General features: G+C 39.5%; 1 protein-coding gene across 1 annotated transcript in view; it reads left to right on the top strand.

The window, feature by feature from the left end:
* Positions 1–24,170, top strand: part of GPC6 (glypican 6) — a 726,811-nt gene that overhangs the window by 653,513 nt on the left and 49,128 nt on the right. The window contains exons 5-7 of the mRNA XM_064712773.1: positions 2,085–2,215; positions 10,098–10,241; positions 14,478–14,507. Of these exons, the coding sequence (XP_064568843.1) occupies positions 2,085–2,215; positions 10,098–10,241; positions 14,478–14,507 (305 nt within the window). The remainder of the gene's footprint in view (positions 1–2,084; positions 2,216–10,097; positions 10,242–14,477; positions 14,508–24,170) is intronic.

The following is a 24,170-nucleotide window of genomic DNA, read 5'->3' as shown; positions in this document are numbered from 1 at the left end:
ACCTGTCCTTAGCTTAAAATGTAGTCTCCTCCTACCAAAAAAAGCCCAAACCAAAACAAAACAAAACCAAAAAGAACCCCCTACACACAAAAAAAAAAAAAAACAACAAACAAAGAAACACAAATACTTTTGACTGTTTTACACAGTAACCCTAATCTTAACCCTATTCCTGGAGTAAACTACCAAAATTCAGCCACCAAGACCTGTGCCCTAACAAGGCCTGGTACTGGTCATGGCACCTAGGATTTAAGCTGATCACATTGCTCACAAAGTACTAAATCATAAATGTTTTATTCAAGTCATTCTGAACATGACGAAGAAAATACTTCATAGGAGTCCACACTTACAAATTCTCTTTGTTTTTGCTTTTTTTTCATTTGAAAAACTGTAAACTTATTGCTGTAATCTGTAAGTGTGTGTGCATGTGTGTATGGATGCGTGTGTCTTTGTGTGTATGAAAGCTGTTTTCTCTATCAGAGGTAGTTCCTATTTTCACCACTTCCCACTGAAAAGGCTATAAACTACAGAATTTTAAAATAAGGTGCAGGCAAAATAACACCTCTGCTTGAAACCAATTTCCTATCATCTGTGCATTTCTCACAGTTAGCAACAAGTGCTACACACCTCACTCCAAATAACTGGCATTACACTCTTTCCAGCCTAAAAGTACTGTGAATTATTAGATGCAAATTTGCAGAAGTGTTTTGGTGCTGCATGCCAAGCAATTCCAGTTTCAGTGGGATTTCTGGGTATGCACTGACAGCATATAAACAACTTTATGCAGTCCTTGGGTGAGGCTGTGCATGGGGGTGTTTTTCTAAACTGCTAGAGTGAGACACCAGCCCCTTCTTCCCATACCTCCACACACTTGTGCTTTTATGGGGAAGGAGAAGATGTCCACATCTTGGAACAAACCTCGGTGATTTGCAGCCAAGTGTAAAGCTAACAAGCACTGCAGTCAGATCTATGGGGAGCTCCATGCCTTCTCCACACAGCTGCTGTGGGACTGGTGCTTAAAACAGCAAAGCAGGCATGGGTTTGTTTCAGAAGGAAGTCTGCTTGATACTTTCTGGAGCTTAGGTCTAGCATATAAAGAAGAGAGCATGTGAAGGTTTTTGTTTATTGTGTTAAGGTTACAAGCTAATTAGTTGCTGAAAACTTTAAATCAAACATGGGAGACAAGGATCCTGTTCAGATGCTGTTCAAAGGATATACTGTAAATCCAGTTTATCACATGGCTATTGCCACATAAATTATGATAAATTTGTGTCTGTGTATAGACAAATATATGTGATTCATGGCAAAACCTTTTTTATTGCCATGAATTTCTGTTCAATTGCTTTTTTTTCACTTGTTTATGAACATCAAAAGATTAAATTATTTTGTAGAGAGGCTCTAACAGAAGTTAGGCAAACTTTTTTGTTTTAATACAAAACATACGAACAATATATTGTTCAGTTCAGAGCCATGACCTGTTGTCCAGTCATTACATCCTCTTACATACAACTTACAGCCATGTTTTGAAAATGTAGCAAGGCAAACATGGTTTATAGGATTTCTGCCTATATACTATGGCAGAAATCCAATATTCATCTGCTGTTCATATTGCCAGAAAATGAGATCATTAAGGTCAGAAAGAACAGCTGCTTTAATTATAACACCCCAATAGATCATATCAAAATTTTCATCATCTCACACAAATTCTAAGAACATACCCCAAGGATTCATTTCTATCATCCTGCTTTTTCTTGGGAAGGAGATTACATAAGTACACTCCAAAGCACTGGCTGCTTCAAGAAGCTGTGTAAAATAATTTTACTCCAAGCTTGATTATGCTATGGCAACTAATATTAATCTAACTTTTAAAGTCTTTATTCCTCTTTCTGTGGTGGCAGCAGTAGGGAAAGATATTTTTGAGAGCTGGGAAGCTGCCCTGCAGGCTTCACAGTGCTGCTGCCACCCATGCCCCCAGACTCCTGCTGAGGAGAGCTCAGTATCCACACCTACAGCTGGCAGAGCTGCTCTGCCTGAGGACCCCAAAGGTATCCCTTCTTTAAGGGAATGGCTGCTTTGTGTTTTAACAGATGCTATGCTTCTGGTAGCGGAGAGATTAGAGGGACCATTCAACATTGAATCAGTCATGGATCCTATTGATGTCAAGATTTCTGAAGCCATCATGAACATGCAAGAGAACAGCATGCAGGTGTCAGCAAAGGTACTGTGTCAGTCGTGCCTTCTCTGTTATTGAATGTCACAAGTGGGGGGAAAAACATCTCCACCATTTTTTCTGTCTAGACTTTAAGAAGAATTGTCCAGACCACCAGAAATTACTTTTGCTTGTTCAACAGTTCACCAGACTGGCTTTGAATTCCTTGTTAAACTAGTTAAACAAGCTTGAATTTTTCAAAATGAAGTGGAAGGGAGAAAGCTACCATTTATTAAACTTCAAAGTAATAGCTGTAAGAGATTTAAGGAAAATAGAGTATTCTGAAAGCCAGTGGTAACTCTGTAAGCATTGTCCTGCAGAGTATACTTGGTAACTTCCACTCGTGTCTCATCTGTGATTCTCCATATTAACTTCCAAACACATTTTGATTTATCTAGGTCAGACTGAGCACAATGTGTTTGAGGTGAATACACAAAATGTTCCATTTGACCTCCTTTAATAGCCACTCTAGGGAAATACTGCATTGGCTGGTCTCTGATTACCAGACCTCAGTTTGATAGAGTTTTGTCTGGATTCTGACACAAAGATAAACAGAGCTAATGATACCGGCTGCCTCCTTTCCATTTTTAATGTGTGTGTGTACACACAGGTCACCACTACCTCTGAACCCCCTGTTAATAAGATCCTTCAAATTCAGTAGCAGGTGCTGTTGAGCCAATAGTCAACAATTAATGGCTTTGACTTAATATTCATCATTGCACTGTGGCTGAAATTCTAAAGTCAACAGTTTGCCAAGCTTTCTGCATTAGGAGCTTCTACTTCCCGTTTAACTCCCAGCAGACAGTCAGTCAGTCAGTCAGTCAGTCGCTGGCCAGACTGCCATCTAAGTCAGTGATTTTCCATTGCTTGGAAGGAAGCTGCTGGGAAAAAAAAAAAAAAAAGTGGGGACAAAAAGCAGGAGCCTGAGGTTTACATTCTTCCTGTCAACCCAAAATTAGATGCTTTTTATGGCCCCAATGCTGCAGGTTGCTAAGAGTTTCCTTCAATATGCCTTTTGCTTTCAACCTACATGAAGTTCCTCAGATTTTAAAAGCAGTCTACATCCTGCAGGATGAGACTTTATTCTGGCACCAGTCATCAAGGTGTTTAACAGCCAAATTCTCTCAAATATTTTGGGAATTAAAGGTCAGCTTCAGCAAACTCAGCTCTTACCTCAAAAAAGAAACAAAAAATATTTTCACTTAAAACTCACCCCAGGCCCAGGTGTATTTTGTTTTCCCTTTTACTTCTGACTTTTTCCTTTTTACTGTTTTCACAGTTTTTCCAATTCACATTATTTTCCATTAGCTGGAAAGCTGCATCCCCTGCCAGAGTGCAGTGATGTTTTGGCATGAGCTCATCTCACTATTTGTTCATAGCAGAGCAGACTGTTTCTCCTGTCCCTCACAAATATTTTATTTGCTCTAAAGATTAATAGCAATGCCATTTGCAATGCAATAGTTTTTCCTCTAAGAGAAACCTTAGATAATAATTTTTTTTAATCTTGTAGAACAGAAAAGAAATTATATCAGCAAAATTTATTTCATTATCTTTTCACAGATAACAGAGCTGTCTATCCTTGAGGGACCTTTGTATGTTCTCTGTAGACCATTATTCTTGTGAAATGTGATTTCCTTGATCTCCTAGGTTACAGCCATCTTTTTTCATGTAGCATGGAAATGCTTTACCCTTTTATAAAAAGGCAAAGGCTTTGGGTATAGTGCTGTCCTCTTCTATGCCAGGTCAGACTTGCAAAGATGATATACAAGCAAACTTTGATCCATCTTCTGTCATCTAATTTTTCCCCCTTATACCAATTGACCACTTAGAGCTCCAGGAGAAATGACAGACACCTCACCAGATGTACTGGGGTGCATGGAATGCAACTGCAGACCTAATGTGAGAGAAAAGCCACTCTCATCAATTAATCTGAGATACCACTCAGAAAGCTTCAAGCAGGATGTTGGAATCATGATCTTTTCTATTTTCTCATTCTTCAGACAATTTTGTACCTTTTATTCAACTGTACTTACTGAAAAATGTGGTGACTAGGAATCATAGCTATTTTTCCCCAAGCCAGTCAGTGCCTTTTTACAGTGGAAAAATGATGATGCACTAATAATGTTATGCCTGCAACACCCACATACACAAAGACTGTTTTTCACCACTAACATGCAGCCTTTTCTATCTAAAAACCTGGTTGAGTCTGGGAGAAGACTATGCTGTATTCGGTAGATATTTCTGCCATGTTATATAATGTTGTTTTTTCTTTTAAAAGGGGTGGAAAATATGAAAACAAAAGATTTCTTCCTCAGGGAGCTCTCACTTTATCCTCTTTGTAGGCAGAAGACCCATTTATTTAATCCAAAATCCAGCGCTCCTGTGTCATATAGTGATATAGAATTGCCCTATTCCAAAAGACCCAAAAAAACCCAATGACTTAACAATTAATCAGTGCAGAAAGTCAAGGCTTATTGCTTTGAGTTCACTCTTTGTCTTTCATTTCCTTAGAAGACACAAACCCTCTGTCTTCCTCTTTTGATAGCTGCGCATCAATAGTGAGACAGAGAATTAAAGAGATACCACATGTACCTCTTCTATCTTTGTCCTGCTGACCAAGGACATTCAGACTCAGACACATTCCAGTGTCTCTCACTGCATAAAATGGAGCATCTCTGTTCCTAGGCCATTAACTTTGCTTGTTTGTGTGATGATTACAGTCAATTATTCCAGCCCAGTTCACATTAAACATGTGCTAGTATTATGTTAAAGTCCTCCAGTTCATGCTGAGGCTGCAGTCTTTCTCTGTTTTCTTGGTATTTCTCAGCAGTTTATATTCAGCACTGGCTGTCCAGGAAGTCTGACCACAAACCTCTAGGCTTCCTGGCTGCTCACCTTGCCCACCTGTCATGTCCCTTAATGACAGCCACACAAGGTCCTTATTTTGCCTCAGGGAAAGTCCCATTCCTGACAGCTGTGACAACTGGAGATGCTTGTCAACAAAGAGCAATGGTATATAGAAAGTCACACCCAAAGGCCCAAGGCCTTTCTCCTGGAAGGATCAATGTGCTCTGAATAAGCCCAAACTTTCCCTTGTCCAAGAGAAGACAAGGACTGCTGATCATCAAAGCCAGTTTCCATAGATTCATCATCTAACACCTGCAGCCATTCTTACAGAGCTCCTTCCACAAACCACAGCACAGAGAGTGCAAAACAATCAGCCCGGGCTGCCTGAGATGCCTCCCAAGACATCAGCACCTTTTAGGAATAGGCCTTGCAGGCCGGGTCTCCCCAGATTAGAGTAATGTTCCCTGAAGGTTGCCTCTGGCAGAAGTCATGGTGCAGTAGATTTACCTTGGACTTCTGCTTATAATAGCTGAGACAGGATGTCCTCTTTATTGAAATCTGTTTGTAATTCTCCAGTGACACCTTTTTGGTATTTGAACAACATAGTGCCAAATTCAGCGCTCAGCAACATGTTGATTATTTCTCAGGCAAAATTTTTACATTTTGTGCATTGCTTCCCAAGGTTCAGCTCATATCCAAGACTTAGTCATATCATAACATTTACCTTATTCTCATTGTCATTCTCATTCTCCCTGAGGTAATTCAGGTAGTCATATTCAGAGTCATAACATATAAATACTCATTTCAATCTTGGCCAAAACAAGCATGTTTTGAGAGCCTTCACAATCTTCCCACAAGGTTGTCAGTACCAACACCTTCAGTTCCTGCTTCAAGTCAAAAAGTAAACGCTACATCTGCTCCATTTTAAAAACATGAATGTTTACTAGTTGATACCTGCAGAGATTGCTCATTCACAAGTGGAGAAAAACTCAAAAACAGCACAAAAGATGTTATAACATCCAATTTTTTTCACAATGGAGAAATTACCTAATCTGATTGCATCAACATAATCATGTCTCCATTGCTGCTCAAAACACAACATATTGAACTATTTTCTGCAACAGTCTAGTCCTATAAAAGTATGTTAGACTGCTGGAAGAGTAATTTGGCTGCCATGACAATATTTTTCCACTTTCATATAGTCTATCCCATAACTGAGTTTCTCCTTAGTAAGTCTTAAATCTGCTTTTATCTGAGTTGATGGATGTGCCATTTTAACCTATAAATATATGTTCCTTCTCAGCAATTACTTCAGCTAAATGGATGAATGAGCTCCATGACATAGCAGACTACCTATGCATTATTTATAAGGAGAATATCTTCACAGAACTACATCCAAGGTTCTTCTTTAAATAGTCCACAAGTTTCATACTAAGAAAACCTCTTCATTTATCTGTGTTCTTTCCAGAGCTCTGTGCAGGAAAAATATAATGGCATTTCAGGTAAAAAAATCAATGCTATTCTATTTGAAGAGTCAATGGAGCAGAATCATATAGAGACACTCAACTGGAAACACTGAGCACTACCACATGGCTAAATAACAGTATGGCCCAAGGCTTCACAGAGAACAAAATTCGCCTTCTGCAAAAATTCAAAACTTCAAATTCTCCTGGGAAAAGGGTGCTTTTTTCTACAGTATCTACATCCTAGTCCTGAAGTAGATACTTCCATCTCGTCAGCTCAAGAGATGTAATTCTTCACTGGCTCTGGTAACTTGCTCTCACGGTTTGGTTCATATCCCTGACCACAGAGATTTGGTCCATTTGAGCTTTAACAGCAGTTCAGCAGGGAATGGTTTCGTCTTATAAAATCTTAACAGGTCTCTCAGATATCCCAGAACATCCCAAATGACTGTAGATGCTGATGAGAAAGAAACAAAAGGAAGCTTTTGATCTCCCCTATCTTAGATGTATAGCTTAAATGTAGACAATAGACAATAAATATGATGACAAAGTTAGCTTTCTTAATTTCAAATGGAATCTATTCTCTAAATTCAGATGAAATGAACTGCACCAATTTTTTAGAGAGTGGTTTATGCTACCAATTCACATCATGTGTAATGAAACACCTGAATATATTCCCAGAAATTGTTCAATACCTCTCAGTAGCATTATAAAGGAAGTATTTCATGTGCTTCTTCTTAGGAAGCATTTGTTAATATTAGTTATAATCTTTACATTTTGTGTTCTGTCAATACCAGGATGCAAATTTTAAAATGTCTCTTTTGCACTCAAAATTCAGTTACTGAATATTGTATCTTTACTGCATTTCTGTTAGGTCATTTAGAAAGCAAGATATTTCTTTTTCTGTCATGTAAATATTACTGTCTAGTTTCCATCTCTATTATTGTCTGACTGTATGTAAATTTGTTTGTATAAAACCACTTGCTGAAGCTATTTCTATGAAGATAAATGCCACAAAGTCTCTGATGGGTTCTTTTCAGTACATCATAAGAAAGATGTTATATAAATTATGTAGACTTGCAGTTGCACCACATGGCCATACAAGTAGCTTAACAATCACACGCTGGGACTTTTAAGGAGACATTCCCTCACTTTCCTTTCTCCTGAGAATCTGGTTGTATGTTTTGTATAATTGTCACTTGCTTTGTAGGCAAATACCCAGTTGCTTAATTCAGTAAATGGGATTTTATAGATATATAAATAAACAATTATGTTTTCAGTGTTGAAAGAAACTTAACCAAACTTTTGTAAGTGTAATTCATGCTCTTAACGTATAGATTTCACTCTTTTAATTGTCATACACAATAATGTACAAATCTTGAATATTAATCTTAGTTGAATTTTCTTCATAGAAGAAAAATAAGATTCTTTCCTGATGAAAGGTTTAGAGCTTTACAAGCTAAAATCTTTTTTCTTGGTTGATTAAATTAATTTACTGTCCAATAGCCCTCAGGACTAGGGAGACTTGAAACTCTTAAAACAGATATTCTCAAACCAGACCAAACAGTATTCCACTCATAAATTAAAAATCCCAATGGCCATACAACAGCTGACTTGCTGGACTTTAAGCCAAAGCAGACCTGATGACTGGACATATATATAGTATTAATCAGCTTCTTTCAGCAAACTTTGAATCATTTGGGGCCTCTAAATTAACATCAGGAAACCGAACTGAGAGCCAATTTAATGTATCCTGATAGAAACAGAAATTGCGCCAAGGACTTGGGTCCCTCTTCCATGGGTGCAGTCCTTCAGGCACAGCCTGCTCCATGTGGGTCCCTCACAGGCTCCCAAGTCCTGCCAGCAAACCTGCTCCAGGGTGGGCTCCTCTCTGCACGGGTCTGCAGGGCCCTGCCCCAGCACAGGCCCCAGCACAGGCCTCCCATGGGGTCTCAGCCTCCTCCCAGGCACCCCCTGCCCTGGTGTGGGTGTCCTCCATGGGCTGGGGGTGGATCTCTGTGTCCCCAGGGACCTCCATGGGCCTCCATGGGCTGGGGGTGGATCTCTGTGTCCTCAGGGACCTCCATGGGCTGGAGGTGGATCTCTGTGTCCCCAGGGACCTCCATGGGCTGGAGGTTGATCTCTGTGTCCCCAGGGACGTACATGGGCTGGGGTCCCAGCTGCCTCACCATGGGCTGGCTGCACCAGGGGCTGCAGGGGAATCTCAGCTCTGGCACCTGCAGCACCTCCTGCCCCTCATCTGCACTGACCTTGGTGTCTGCAGGGCTGTTCCTCTCACATATTCTTATCCTGCTCTTCCCTGGCCACAATTACATCTGCACAATGCCTTTCTTTTCTTTCTTAACAATGTTATCACAGAGACTTTACTGTCATTTCTGACCAGCCCAGCCTTGGCCTGCAGAGCTGTCCTGGAGCCGGCTGCCATTGGCTCTGTCAGACATGGGGGAAGCTGCTGGAGCTTCTCACAGAAACCACCCCTGGAGTCCCCTCACTACCAAAATCTGGCCACAGGAACCAACACAGCCACAGAAAAAGGAGTAATTTGGTCCTACAACCAAAACACAGCATTTGCACAGTTTTCACCCCCACAAAGCTCATTCAAACAGTCTGTGTATGGCATTAGAGTTTTGTACAACATATCGTAGGAGAAATTCTGGCATTCAATTCTTTTTCTTTTGAATGGAGGCAAAATGTTGAAACAGTCACAAAACCAGAAGGGTAACTCTAAAACTGAAAAAGTTGGTGTGAAGGCAAGCACTAGGATTCTACTTCATGAGAGCACTTGATAATTTTAAGGCAGTGGATTTTCTACCTTTTTTCGGATGTGCAGCTTGTGTGAAAATGCCTCTGGGAAATATGCTTGATATCCAGTAGCCTTCTGTGTCTTTTAGTACCTACCAGATACACAACATTGAAACTTTTTTCTAGATGGAAGTATATGAAAAATTTCATAACTGCGAACATTTTCTATACCCAGAAAACAAACACACTAGCACAAAATAATTATCACTGTTGCCCACTCACTCTGCCTCACCCTTCTAGGGAGAGATTGGGAGGGAATAGGAAAGTTATCCAAGTTACAAAACTATTTTATCATTGACCTTTTCTCTAAGACTACAAATAAGATTGCAAGGTACAAAGAGCTGTAGATGGGGATTATGGATGACCTGTGATTCTGGGTAAATACTGCATTTTAACAAAACTGAAAAGAGTTACCAACTATGTCCTGCCGCAAAGGACAACCTTTTGTGTATTTTTCTTCCTGGAAAGACAGCAATTAAGATGCTTTCAGATGTTAATTTCTCATAATAATCACCTTCTTAAATTAATGGGGTTTTAAGGTCCCTATGTGTTTCCATACCTTCACCAAGTGATTAATAATGCTAAATTATTAACTTGAGTTTTAATACAGGCCAAGCACTCAATTCAATAGTATAAAAATGTCAATCAAATCTTGTTTTCAGTATACAAAAAAATAATTAAGAGGCTACAAAATACCAGCGTTCCTTTTTTTATGATTCTCATTTAGCTAACATATAACCAAGAATGTATTTTTTCAGGTTTTCCAAGGATGTGGCCAACCAAAACCAGCACCTGCCCTGAGATCTTCCCGTTCTGTCCCTGAAAACTTCAATACCCGATTTAGACCATATATCCCAGAGGAGAGACCTACAACTGCTGCTGGCACAAGCTTGGATAGGCTGGTAAGACAAAATATATTCCATTTTCAGATTAGTACAAAAGGTTTGGCTCTATAGTAGAAGGTGGTCATCTCTTGATTTAATAATTTTATAATCACTCTTTATAGCTTCTTTGCCAGCTGTTCCAGCATTCAGTAAAGCTTTTTTTCCTCCACTGGAAATGGTATAAAATTTCATTGTAGGAGAGCAGTATGGCTCAGTTTTTATGTATTACACTATTAGAAGAGAATAAATTCTTTCCTACAGGCCAGAAACCACATAAGCCTTTGCAGGTACTTTGCAGTATAAATTATGTATCAAAAGTGATCTACAACAATATTTTATATTTTTTTATCTTATAAAAAAAGTTATGTATTAAGGCCATTTTTATCACCTAGTTCTTTAACTTACACCCTTCCAAAGGCACCTCAATTTGTTTCACTTCTTTACTTAATTGTAAAATTACCACTGCTTTATTTCCATCCATCTCAACGATTGACTTTAATCAGCTTGAACTTCAGTGATCGTTAATCTTGCTTTACTTATTCAATCATTTTGGGAAAACAATACTTCAACATAAAATTATTTTCTTTACTACCAATCATCAGATTCACATTTCAGACTTCAATGTTCCTGCTATTTATAAGTCTATAGATTTATAGAGGGATAATTAGTACAGCTGTTAGTACCATCCCAGCAGTCATCTGTAGGTAAAACCAATGAGCAAAACTGGAGAGCTTCTGATTTAACAAAGGCTGTATCACATGTCCTCAGCTAATTGCTGCACACTTGCAGAGCACTGGTCTGTCTTGCTAAAGAGAGTACCCAAATTTACCAATGCAGATGAGGACCCAGATATCTTCTTGATGCCATCATTCATCAAATTCATGGGCTGTCACAGGGGTTTTTCACAGTGCCAAGTCCTTCCAATCACTTCTGTCTATGTTGTACTCTATGTACTCTATACTGTCAATTTTCATGGCAACCCAATAGGAAAATAACATGGCATTTCCAGTCAAGACTTGGGACTATCCTGCAGAAAAAAGCAACATTTGTTAGTTCTCTGCACTTGTGGAAATACTGTAGCCTGGTTATCCTACAAGGAGAAGCAGAGAGAGAAGATGCTTACATCCATTGTAGATCCAACCACAGCAGGATCATAGTGCAGTGCAACATTTCAGGCTAAAAATCTGACTAGCAATACTCAATCTATATTAGATGGGATCTTAATTTTACTCTTTCACTTTAGATTCAGAGAACCAGTCCTTCTGCACTGCTCGGAGCAGAGGCCTGGATCTTAATGTAGAATTGGCCAAGGTGAAGTGAAAGGTCAACAAAGCCTTTAGGTTTCAATCATGCTTTGTCAAATCTAAAGGTTGCAAACAGCTGAAGTGGGAGGAAGAGCATAAAAAGGAAGAAGCTGGAAGCACAGCTCAGCTTGGATTAGTCTGATGATGTAAAAACAGTTCAAGCATTTTTGTAATGAAAAAGGAAGGTTAAAGATGTATTACAGATTGACATAAGAAGGATACTTCTGAACACATTAATATCTTTTTAAAATACTAACTTGCAAAATACTGAACAGCACACTGAATAAAGCAGAGATGTGTCCTATGCTGCCAGCCTTTAAAGGCTGAAACTAATGAAAGTTGCCAATACAGATAATTCTTTATGACTTCCAGACTTTGAAAGGGGGACTTATCTCCTTATGATTTAACTAGTCTTGTTCATGCATTATTTCAGGAAAAAAAACCAAGGAGTTTAGTTTTGCTGCCGTTCATTTAAAAAATGTTCAAATCAAATTTCTATTTCCTGTTCTTGCTGATAGTATCCAAAATAATTACTATTTATGGTCTGTTAATGATGAGTTTTGGTATCAAATCCATCTTCAAATGGCAGTGATGAATGTGCTGTCTCCTTCTGGACTGGGACCGACCATCTCTCAGTTCAGAGATGGCTGCTGATCTCAGTGGAGCTAGGAAAGGTAGTTTATGTGGATTAGAGCAGACGGCCTTACTTCAGAGCTGTAATCCCTTAGCAGCTCTCAGGAAAGGTCACTGCCTGCTTCTCACACCATCTTGGGTAATTTTATCCAGAAGGATATAAATGCTACACTCCTGCCTCACAGAAACACCATTTAACCTGTGTTGGACCCTCAGCTTTCCATGTCCTGAATCATTCCCTGAATGACGTATCTCTCTTCATTAACTGTAGCCAGGGCTTGGAGGCCCAGCTTCATTTGGACACTCCTAATCCTTGCATTGTCAACAGGGTGTAAGGAGGATCCCATGCACAGCAGTTTTCTCCTCTACCCACTGATCTTTTTCCGTTGCTTACTTCATACAAATGCACTGCAATATTAGTATTTTGTTGGTATTTTCAAACACTTAAAGACCATTTTGATTGTTATAGATATAAGAAACAAGTCTTTTCTTGTGATTCAGAAGACTGTTCAGTGTTACATTAATGCTTTTAGAAGTCTGTTCTGGAGTGTGTATTCATGAAACACTGTCAGACCACTTGACTTTAAACTGTCACCATAAAGTCCAAACATGCAGTTACAAAAACCTCAAAAGTGACAAACCATCCTGCTTTCATCTGTCTTTGACAGCACAAGAAACCAAGTTTAGAAAATATTTCTTCTGCATCTCAATGTTATACAAACAAGCATATCTGAACTGAATTCTGTTTTAGTCCTGCTCATATCCCCACTTATAAGCTTAATTCAGTTGGGCATATTTTATCATGTAGGTTGCACAAAGCAGCTCTCATAAGAAGCCTACACTGAAACCACCAGGTACTCAGCCCATCTGAGAAAGTGCTCCTTCATCCTTGCCTCAGCTCATGCTTTTAACCCAGCTATTCCATTTCAAAAGGAGGGAAAGTGATTTCTCTGTGTTATTGTCACAGCTGTAACAAGTAAGGCTTAACAAATAAGAAATAGATCAAAATTAATTTTAAGAAATGTGAAAAAATCGAAATATCCCCCAAAAGCTGTGATATATGTGGTTTTAAAGCATCTGATGTATTTAGGAAGCAATGTAGAGCTTGAGAGACTTTTCTAAGCATGGATGAAAAGCACCATCTGAGACATCCTAGAGTATCTGAAATATGGGACCAGCCGGAGACTCAAGGAGACCAGTACACTTCTGGAGCAGCAGAGGGGAGCTGGCTTGAATATACTACAGAAGCTCAAGCAGTTCAAGACATGCTCAGACAATTCAATGACATCTTCACGGCACTGGGCCTAAAAGTCAGGCTCTTTCAGAAGCCAATGGAGAGGCACACATCTTTGGAGAGTGATTCACCCCATCTGTCACAGACCTCTCTCAAAGACTGAGAAATAAAAGAATCAGTTTGAATATGCACATGTAGATAGGCAAGACTGACATACCTTGAAATATTAAAGTCATCTAGCTGAGCTGGAAGATAGAACAGTAATTTGAGGTGCTTATGCTCCCCTGGATTGGCATCTGAAGTCTGGACAGAGCACCCTAGAGGATGTTCGCTATGAGGCATCCAAGTGGGAGAGCAGAACTGAGCCCCAGCTGTTCTCTGCAGGTTGCACCCTGTGAAATTCAGCTACATAAATATAGTCACCTAATGCTCTTTGAGATGCCTGTGCTCTCCAAGATGTCCAAAGGTGAAAGCAAGGTTACAGGAGGCCAGGTTGGAAGTTAAATGGAATATCTCAGAGGTGCTAAATTGACTTGCTCTGCCTACATTTCAATAACTGTATTCCACCTTATACTGGCTGTTAGAGAAGCAAAAATGAGGACTTTTCTGATTCAGGATAAAAATCCATAGAGCAAACTACCTTAATTTGAGTCCAAATGACTGTCATTTTGACTGTTAACAGAGAGAAATAAAGGCCTTAGTTCAGTTATCTAAGCATGGGTTTAGGCAACTGATCTGAGATCATGTATTTTTAAAGCGCAATTCTTCTCCTCCTAAAGTATACATTTAAACAGCCCAGAGAAATCTTTCCTTATCCCTCTACTAAAAAGTGCCAGAAAGTGACAATCTTAGTCCAGGCATCTAGCAAGTACACCTGAAGATCAGTAAATTTTTTTAATTGTCAAAAATTACATAATTTTTGATTCTGTAGAGCATGATCTAAAGTTTCTCGTTTAAAATCAACTGCTTATAGAGACTCGTTATCTTCTCTGTGGTTGCCTGTTTGGTATAACCTGTGGTTTATTTTGTTTTGTTCTGTTTTGTTTTTCTGTTCCCTGAATCTGTTTCCCTCTTGCTTCCCAGAGGACTATCTGGAGGACAATGCAACATGGTGTAAGCTTTGGTATTCTTATTCTTCACTTCATTCCCATTTGTCTTTGTACAATGATGGACAAAACACTTGTTTAAGTTTCATCTTCACCATCTTTACTTTGTGTGTGTGTCTTGTAGGCTCAAATGCTAGCAGTTCTTTCTGTAATTTTGCATTCTAATTTCATTTTGCCAAGTGCCCAGAGTTGCTGCTGCCTTCCAATTATTTTTTCTCACCTCAAGGATGATGCCTCGTCCCCAGAAAGGAGCGATGTGTTCCTCCAGTGAACTAAAAACTGGTGTAAGCATCCCCATAGTCTCAAACCCCACAAGGGCATGTAGAGCAATGCAGACACTGCAGTAGCATTCAGCTCTGAGTCCTGTGCTTGGAGCAGTGGAAATGAGCTCCCAGGCCTTCCTGGGCTCTCCCTGAAAATGCCCCTGTCTTGCTGGCCAATCTCCTTATGCTTTACAGCTTCATAAGTCTAGTGATGTTAGAGGTCCCTGGTTCCAGACAGAAAAGCCTTCCTCGGCAGAGCTCATTCAGCACAGCCCAAGGGGAAGGCACAGATTTGCATTTAGCATGGACTTAATAGTCCAGCTTCTTAGCAGGACTAATTAGTCTACAGAGAGCACCATGCTGATACAGCCATGCTGCTTCCTGTGTTTGAGCTGCCCCCAGTCCCTCTGTATCCACCACATCCCTGTACAGCAGTGCTGTCTTAATTCAGCTGGAATTTCTCCCGAGAACATACTGCAGCCTGACCTGGCTGGACGTATATAAAATATTTCTGCATTTTCTTTCAGGAGGACACGGAAGTTTTCTTGATTTTTCACCAGGGAGCTGATGCACTCTTAAACATATAATACATAATGCACATGCATACTGTGGAGACAGGCAACTGAGAAATTGGCCATGGCATTCATGGGTGATTTGCATTCACACACAGTACAGTGGCTGCATAGATTAGTGGATGAGCATGCACCCCATCTGAGAAAGAACACCTTTCATGCTCTTTACCCTGGGGAGGGGAATATACTGTGTCACACTTTGTGAGAAAATGTCCTTTTAGAGTCCCTTCTATTTCCTTAAAGTAAAAGCAGATAAAGTCTCAATTTCCATGAGGAAGATACCCTGAACTACCCTTTTTAGGAATAAATTCCAATGTACTTTAAGTCTCTTTTTAACTTTTTTATTCCACTGTGCTATAATTTTTGTTACAGTGAAAAAATGTGATGGTAATCTAACAAATCAGTTGTGAGCAACCTTTTCCCACTGCTCCAAAACTACATGAAATAAAAAATACTACTTAAAAATATATAATCTTCTTTGCATTTTAACTATAAAAGACTGAAAGTAACAAGACTGTAGACAAATCAGACATTGATCTGAATTGGCCAGGGAATCCTCCAGGGCATTCCTAAAAGTGAAGATTTCATTTCAGTTTTGTTAGACTCTGTTTGGGCCGCAATCTTGAACTGTTAAATATATGCCACGATAGCACAATTTTCTTGGGATAGGACATTTAACCTCAAGAGTTTCTTTCCTCAATTCACAATAGAATAAAATCCAGAAGGTATGAATCTTAAAGGGTTTAAAGTTCTGAGATTAATTTTCCATGTATCTTTGCATACTGAGGCCATGAGATACAAACAGTGAGCCTGTACAATACATCATAACTCTGGAGTTTTGGGTCACACTCTTAAGGCTGAAGATGACAGACTTGCACAAGTGTTTTGGAAGCCTACTGGCTTCCCACAGGCTACTACCCCAAAACCCTTATATGCTGTGCTGTTGGATTTGATAACCATGTGTGATGTTAATCAGCAGATGATTCCTGAAGTGTACGGCTCCTCCAGTTTTACATTTTGCATGTTTAGACAGAGTCCTGTTTCTTTTTAGCTGTTTGGATGTGATGTGCAAAATTAATAAATGTGTTTTACCACATTCATTGTGGTCATTTGCTGTTAGATTTAGGCTTTGATTGGTTCTCCAAAATAAGTATTTGCTTAGTATCAAGTTTTGCTTTGTCTCAGTTTCTGTCTTGCAGCAATATCTAAGTTTAAGTCTGTGCGATCATTTTTTCCCTCATGGTTAATACCAGTTCCAGGTGGCAAAGGTGGATGAATGACGGTGGCTGTCAGAACCCTCCTGGGAGACCTGACAGAGTCCTGTTTTTAAAAATGGTGATATTATTCCGTCCCCCAGGTGAATGGCTGTGCGTGCTGCTGTATCCGACGCATTGCATTCCCAACGTGCGTGAGGTGGTTGCTGAGACAGAGCTTTGTTACAGTGGTTGCCTCTGTCTTCAGGTGGAGTGGATCTGCCTGCTGCTCAGACCCTGACCAGCATGGGCAAGGAAAGGCCATCCCCAACAGTGACAGGAACCACAGATGACTACATTAATCAGTTATCAAAGAAAATGCACTAATCTTGACTGCTGTGCAGTTTCTACCTTGCCTGAAGAGTGATGTCTCATGGAACATGGTGCTTGCATTATCATCTTCTAAAATGGACTTTTTAGTACTAGTTAAAATTCCTTTACCTGATGGGTGTGAACACCCTTTGGGAGTCATCCTCTCATTTCCAGGAAAGCCATAGGGCTGTGAATGGTACTATGGATCACTGTTAGAGAGGTGGGGAATAAAAAATCAGCAGATAGAATCTACTCCTAATCACCAGGTTTCAGCAAACAGTAAGATGAAGAAATGGCACAGTTATGGGCCTTCACTTGGTGTACATTGAAAAACTATTTGATTGCTGAACTTGGTGTTAGGGTAAAGAAAAGTAAGATATCTAGGCTAAAGTTTGAACATCTGTGCCGTATCAAACCAGATTAACATGAAGGGGGATTTCTTTGTCCTAGCTTTTCATGTTTCTAGTGTTACAATTGAAGTCTGAGCTGTCACTTCATTCCTTTAGAATGATAGAGATAATACCTCTTCCTGATAGAGATAGTACCTCCAGAGCTTGCTACAAATACTCATTTGAAGACAAGAATCCGAATTACCTCCTTCTCCTCACTGAGGATGAATAAAATCTGGATGATTAATTCAGAGATCCAGTTTGTAGATGTCTAAATGTGACAATAACTCTTGGAGTTGGAGCTAGGCTCTATGAATCAGGTGTGCACAAAGGAGATTTTGGGCTATAAGATATATTGATACATAGTTCTTATCATACTGCTAATCATACTCATTGCCATGGTATCATCAGGTACCTAGAAGGATAGCTAGACTCAAATGAAAATTGTCAATTTGAAGGCTGCACAATTTCTATTCAATTTCACCTTGTCAATCTGGATTGAAATCTACTTCCTTCCATTTGATGTCTTAGCTTCTACTCAATAAAGACATGGGATTTTTTCCAATATACAGAAAGTTTTTTATATTACCAGCCTCTGGAAGAATAATCTGAGCAGGAAATACATTTGCACTGCTCTTTCAGCTGGAAGACAGATCACATTTCATTTCACGTGTCTGTGCATGAATCTGTGCAGAAGGAAAAGTCAATTCTTAATGTTCTTGCTCATGATGAAGAAAGATAGTAACTTTATATATATCTTCTGCATTTCATGTTTCAATATCATATTAGGAAAAAAAGATGGTTTAAAAATTAGTGGCAGGGCTTGTGTCTCCACTTGCAGTGCATAAACCATGCTCATTTAGATGCTTCCAAGAAATATCACTGTAGCAGAAACAACTGCCTGCCTCCCTGGAAGGTGCTACACTGCACTGAATTCTTGCATTGCTAAGATGAGTGCAGACAACCAGTTCTAAGTTTTCATAAAAAATGGATTTGTGGTATATCATCTGTTCATCTACCACTAGAGAATTAGAGGGTCCTTTTTTGTGCAAGCAACTACAGAACATAAAATGTCTTTCTGCAACAAAGTCAGTTGTGTACAAATGTAGATACCAATAGAGGAATTAAAACTTTGGTAATTTCTAAATTAGTTGCAAATAGTGAATCTCACTCTCCAAAGAAAAACATATTTTATGCATTGCTGGCAATAAGTGTTCTCCAGCCTTTGTAGATTATTTTATTTTGTTAGACTGCAGCACATGGAAATATTGTGAACTTGTAACAGGAGTGTGCAGTGCTGGATTCCATTCAGAACAAATAGTAGGTTACAGCAGACTGAAACTGATTTCCCAAAGTAAACATCTCATATGTTTTTCTTTGATGGCAATAGACAGAAAATGGCACTTAATGGACTTTTATGTGTACTACAGTGACTAAACAGAAGTAAAATACAAGACATAAGAAGGTGTATCTTCATTACAAGTCATGACCCTTTTGTGACCCTTCTTTAGTCAAACCTGAATCTTTTACATTAGGAAAGACTGCCTGTATTTTTTTTTCTGCTCTTATCATCCTTCAATATTTGCCATCCCTCAATCATATCAATGTATCAGTTTAGGTTGGTGGGATAGCAATACAGAATGCTTCTATAACGCAGAGCTGCGCGTAAACAGTAAATCGTGAGTGGATAGTTACAGATGTTTGATGGGAAAGCCAAGAGGATTAATAATTCTGGGGAAGGGAAAAGCGTGGATTCATCACATCAAATTGTATCCATCATTAACAGAGGACAAGCCTAACACTGTTCATCTCTGAGCAAACCCAACAGCGTTTTCTGGACCCTAGGTCTGGGCGTAGACCCTGGCAACCTCACAGGTCCACATGAGGGCAAAATGAGTAGCTAGATATTATCAATTCAGATACTTAGTCAACATGGAAAATGGGAGAATAACTGCATAACACTTCAAAAGATCCTGTTCTGGATGCTGTCAAGTACTGAGGTACACAGTAACAAAAAACTCCTCCTACGGGATTAGGATTGAGTAGTATGGACTCCTTGCACAGCTGGTTAAGAAAACAGGTATTTTCAGAGGGTAACTCCCAGTCTAATGTAGATATCTGCCAAAGATTGCATGAATAGCTCTGTGGAAGTGCCAATGTTCCTCCATCAGCTATGAAGAACTTCAGGCTTGACAAGATATTTAGGTTAGAGGGCTAAAACTGAGATAATCTAACTCCTTCTGAGCAGTCAATATTTGACTTCTCCTCAAATAGGCCTAAGTGCAAGTGACTAAGACTATCAAGGACTTAGATGTGGTCAACTGGGGACTCAGTAGAAGCTCACAATTTCACCCTGTTCTAGTGGCTTTGTGATCTGGTGGCAGCAATCATAAATTACCATCGTGTACATGTCTTTTTTATTTTCTTGGGTCTTGCTGCTTCTGTACTGAATGTATGTCATGTAAATGTTATTTCTGGTACAAAAGAAATGGAATTCACTCTGTCTGATTCTGTGTCTCTAATACAGGCTCTGTGGAGCTGGATTTGTTAATCTTCCATGGTAGCAGTGGAGAGCTAGTCAAGGGGTTCAGTAACAGGCAGAAACCATTGGCTGAAACACAGGTGTCGTGATAAGTGACATGCCCTGAACTATCTAGGCATCTGCAAAGAGCTAAGAGATGTGATAAAGGCCTTACAGAAGTTCTTCCATCTTCTAGATGCTCCAGAGGATTACAACATGGCATTAAATTCATTTGTATCTAGATTAAATGAGGGAGCTGGGAGCTGTTCATAAGATCTTAAATTAGAACAAAATGAGACAGCTGGAAACTTGAATCACTGTCTAGATGCCACTGCCTAAGAAGTCACAGCCTTTCCAGAAAGAAACTTCACGTGGGGGTCTCAGGTATGGTGCAGGACCTATTTGACATCAGCTCTGGAAGAGAGGGAAGGTTTCCAAAGCAGTGGATGTTGTTCTGCAGGCAGCTGAACCTCACTCCAGGTCTCCACCATCTGTGGTGTGTTCTTAGACACCCAGCTGACCTGTCAACACCCATACTGATGGATTTCAATTCAGGCAAGACTAAAGCACTGCCAGATCCTAATGGACAGCTGACATTACTGTTCTTTTGTATGGGAGCAAACCACACTGCTGATACTCAATCAGCTCTTAACAGTCCCTGGGATAATTGCCTTTGCTTAAAAGGGCTGAGACTTTTCCTTTCCTCTTATATATTTGGACAGCATAAATGCTATGTAGGAACGCAAATGAAAACAGACCAGAATGAAAGTTGTTTTTCTCTTGAAGCATTCAAGGCCATAAAAATATCCAGTACATAATAATAACTATGTTACCTAAGTAACTGCAAGAGAAAGTAAAGTAAAAAGCTAATTGCTTAAAGTGCATTGTGTTTTTAATATAACATACCTACAGTGCTCCTATATTAAAGTGTGATATATATGGAGAAATAACAGGAATTTGACTAATGTATTTCTTCTGCTGAAAAAAGCATCAGTCATTTAGAGGAAAAAAGTCACTGCATAATAAATGAACCTGTGAAAAGCTTCCTTTTCTGTGATCTCACAATGAATGCTAATGGGCTTAAAAAATCAGAGAACTAATAGTATTAGAAATAATTTTTACATTTACAAATCAGGGAACATTTGTAATGTTAGAAATAATTTGTACATTAAAATCTTTTCAACTCTTATTCCCTCATCCAGACAAAATCCAGTTGACAAAATGGGGGTATCTAATCCCAGAGCCAGATAGATAATGTATCCTTTGGTGTCATCTGAGAGAAATAGGCACTTTGAGGGCACAGTTGATCTGAGCTACTTTAAAAATCTTTGTTGGATTAAGTTGCACTTTTACTCTTCAGTTCCTGCTTCTCACCATTGTCTGCAGAAGACGAGTTTGTAGCTCAGACAGGAACAATGACATCATGTCAGATGAATTTCATTCACAGATTCTTCTTTCTGGAGCTCATGGTCTGGATAGACTAGAAAATTACTATCATACAACTTGGTAGTATTTCTACTTGATTTAGTTTTGCAACAAGGGGTCACACTGTGCTCAGCGTTGAACACGTATTGAAACTCATTTCCTGTCTTGACCACCTTAATGAGCTCTATCTTCAAAACTTTTCTTTTGAAGTCAAAAATGCAGGATTCCCAGGCATTGCTCATTGCCTCTGTATGTTTTTTTAACCATTCTCTTGCATCATGGGAATAGAGTGATCCAGAAAAAAAAAATCAGCTGTTTCTGTAAAGTGTGATATTCCTAATACCCAAGTTAACAAAATCTGAACTGCAACCTGTTTGCCTCACAAGAGAAAGAGGAGAAAGTGTGCATAGTCTTCCCCTTGTCACTTATGCTCAGGCAATCTCCAGGTGCAGAGCAGTAGAGATGGAATACAGTCCAGGGTGAAGACTCCCAAAGACTGGGAATATTCTCCTCTTTGTCAGTTACAGAGCATTTTCACATGTAGTGATGGGACTGGAAAACCATGGCTGTTTTTAACTGCAACCCAACCCATGTGTCCCAGAATATAATGCTTACATAGCTGGGAAAGAAAAGACGACAGCACCTGTCTCAATCCCATCCAGATTCTTATTCTCAGTCCAGCTTTAGCTCTCCTGGGTAAAGAGCTTCATTGTTAAATGGAAAATGGATAACTCAGCTCTTTTCTGTCTGCAGAGAGAGGCCTAAATTCATCACACTTTTATCAAGTCACCCCTTGCTTGATAAAAATCAATGTGGCAAAACCGGATCCCTTAAAAATCTCTTTTATCATGAAATCAGCCGGACATAGACATACAGGGGAAAGATGGATTGGAGAAAAAGTACTGCCTATAAAACATGCAGCTCACTTGGGAATGTGACTAGCTGAAAATTGACTTGGTAATGTTCTGGGACAAAACCTCTGGAATTCTCAAGCTAGTTGTGGAAGTACTTTTAAGAAATCCTATTTTCCCCAGGTTGTAATGTTGATTTATTTCTGTGCTAAAATGTGAAATAATATGGCTGGCAAGCACGCTTTCAGAAATCTAGAAAATAGTTAGTGATATATAGGGACATATTCTTCAATGTCATTTGTTCCTTAATGTGTCCCCATGGCAAAGGCACCATAATCACTTCAAGGCCACTTATTCTCATGCTATAACACTGTCTCTGCTCTCAGCCATTCACCTAATCAGAGACAAAACAGAGATTAGAAGAGCATCATTGTAAAAGGAAGATCTGAGCAAGACATTTATGTCTTATAACCACACAAAATTTAACTCTGGCCTCCTAGACCAGGGTGACCAAAGCCAGACTCTCACTACAGGATATGAGCCACCCTCTAGAGGTACTCAGGGGATGCTAAGGACACAAGCCTGTTGCTGAATTTTGCATCCAGAAAAGAGCCCACACTCACTCTGGAAGTTCTTCAAAAAATGCAAGTGAACTTATCAGGCTTTCAGGAAGGGCTTTGATGCTGCATGGTGATCACACAGCTGACTTTACATGCACACCTCAATTTTTTTCCCTTCATTTGGAGCACTAGAGTGTTTGCTGCTTAGAACCTCTGAATTTGTTTTGTACTTATTCAGGTAGCTATTCCCTAAAGGAATTGGAAACTGGGAATCCTTTTACACTATTCGTACTGACACACAGCAGGATTAACATTAAGGTTCTCTTTAGGATTTATTGCACTTCTGAATGCAATGTTATCTGATTTTTATACCTTACTTCTCTAGCTGTTGGCTTGCTGAAGTGTGTTCTAACAAAGAAAGTAATACTCACACTATGATCCAGACCAGTGACTAATTTCCAGCAAGGAGTCCAAGGCTCCAACTTTATTTGCACAATTCACCGTTTAATTTTAATGGATTAAAATGCATAGTTGGGGTAAAAGAGCAATGATAAGAACATACCTGTTAATTCTTGCTGCAGTGGTCGAAGTTGCCATAGTAACTTATCAGGATTGGTTAATCAAGCTTTGCCTGTTATCAGAAGCCAGATGGAGCAAAGACTCCAAACTGTGGATCTTTAGGCAGCTATTAAAAGTCAGATTGATGTTTGGCTAGAGGTAAATAGGGCAAGGGTGCAAGGGTCTCTCAGACAGAAATTGTAGGCATAATATGTTGCTATAAAGGAATTACAGAGAAAAATGTAGTTATGAGGCGCAGCAAGAAGTGTCTTAAATTTCTATTCATAATATTCAAATATTATTCTGGTTCAGAAAGTATGTTCATTTAAATAAGATTCTGATATTCCATATGGTTTGCTCCATCCCTTATATGACTACTGTCATATTTACTTAGTCACAGCTATTTGTCTTCTCCACTCAGTCTTCCAGGGGGAGCCCAGCAAAAGAAAATCAAATTGTCCTAGTCATCTTTCATATGCCATCATTTATAACCTGAAGGAACCTACCTGTTTTTCTTTTACAGTACCTTTCTATGCCTGGGGTGTCATTTGTGAAGGGGTAAAGCAGTATGATTTTCATGGGCCAGTGTGGGGAGCAAAACTTGTTTCATGGACTATGACAACAGAGAAAGATGCTGCATTTTCCACCAAGGGTGCACTGGAGGGAGGAGGAGGGACACTAGGAAGAAGCCTGTTTCTCCATGTGTGAACGTTCAGGCTGAGAGGTTCAAGATGGCCAGGAATTTGGCTTCATGCTCAGGTACATGAGCGCTAAAACTCTCGAGACCTTTGCTTGGAAACACAAAGTGTGCTCTCCTCTCCTATTCCCAGCAGCCAAAGAGGGCATGCAGTAAAGTTTTTACTTTTTCCCTGTACGTATAATTTTTAATTTGCCTGTAGGCTTCACATATGAAAGGCCATGACATGGGCAGCACAAGACAGTGTTGAGTGCCCTGCACCTGCTGGT

The sequence above is a fragment of the Zonotrichia leucophrys genome, chromosome 1 (genome assembly GCF_028769735.1).
Source record: "Zonotrichia leucophrys gambelii isolate GWCS_2022_RI chromosome 1, RI_Zleu_2.0, whole genome shotgun sequence".
NCBI classification, from domain to species: domain Eukaryota; kingdom Metazoa; phylum Chordata; class Aves; order Passeriformes; family Passerellidae; genus Zonotrichia; species Zonotrichia leucophrys.
This window is presented reverse-complemented; position numbering and strand designations above follow the sequence as displayed.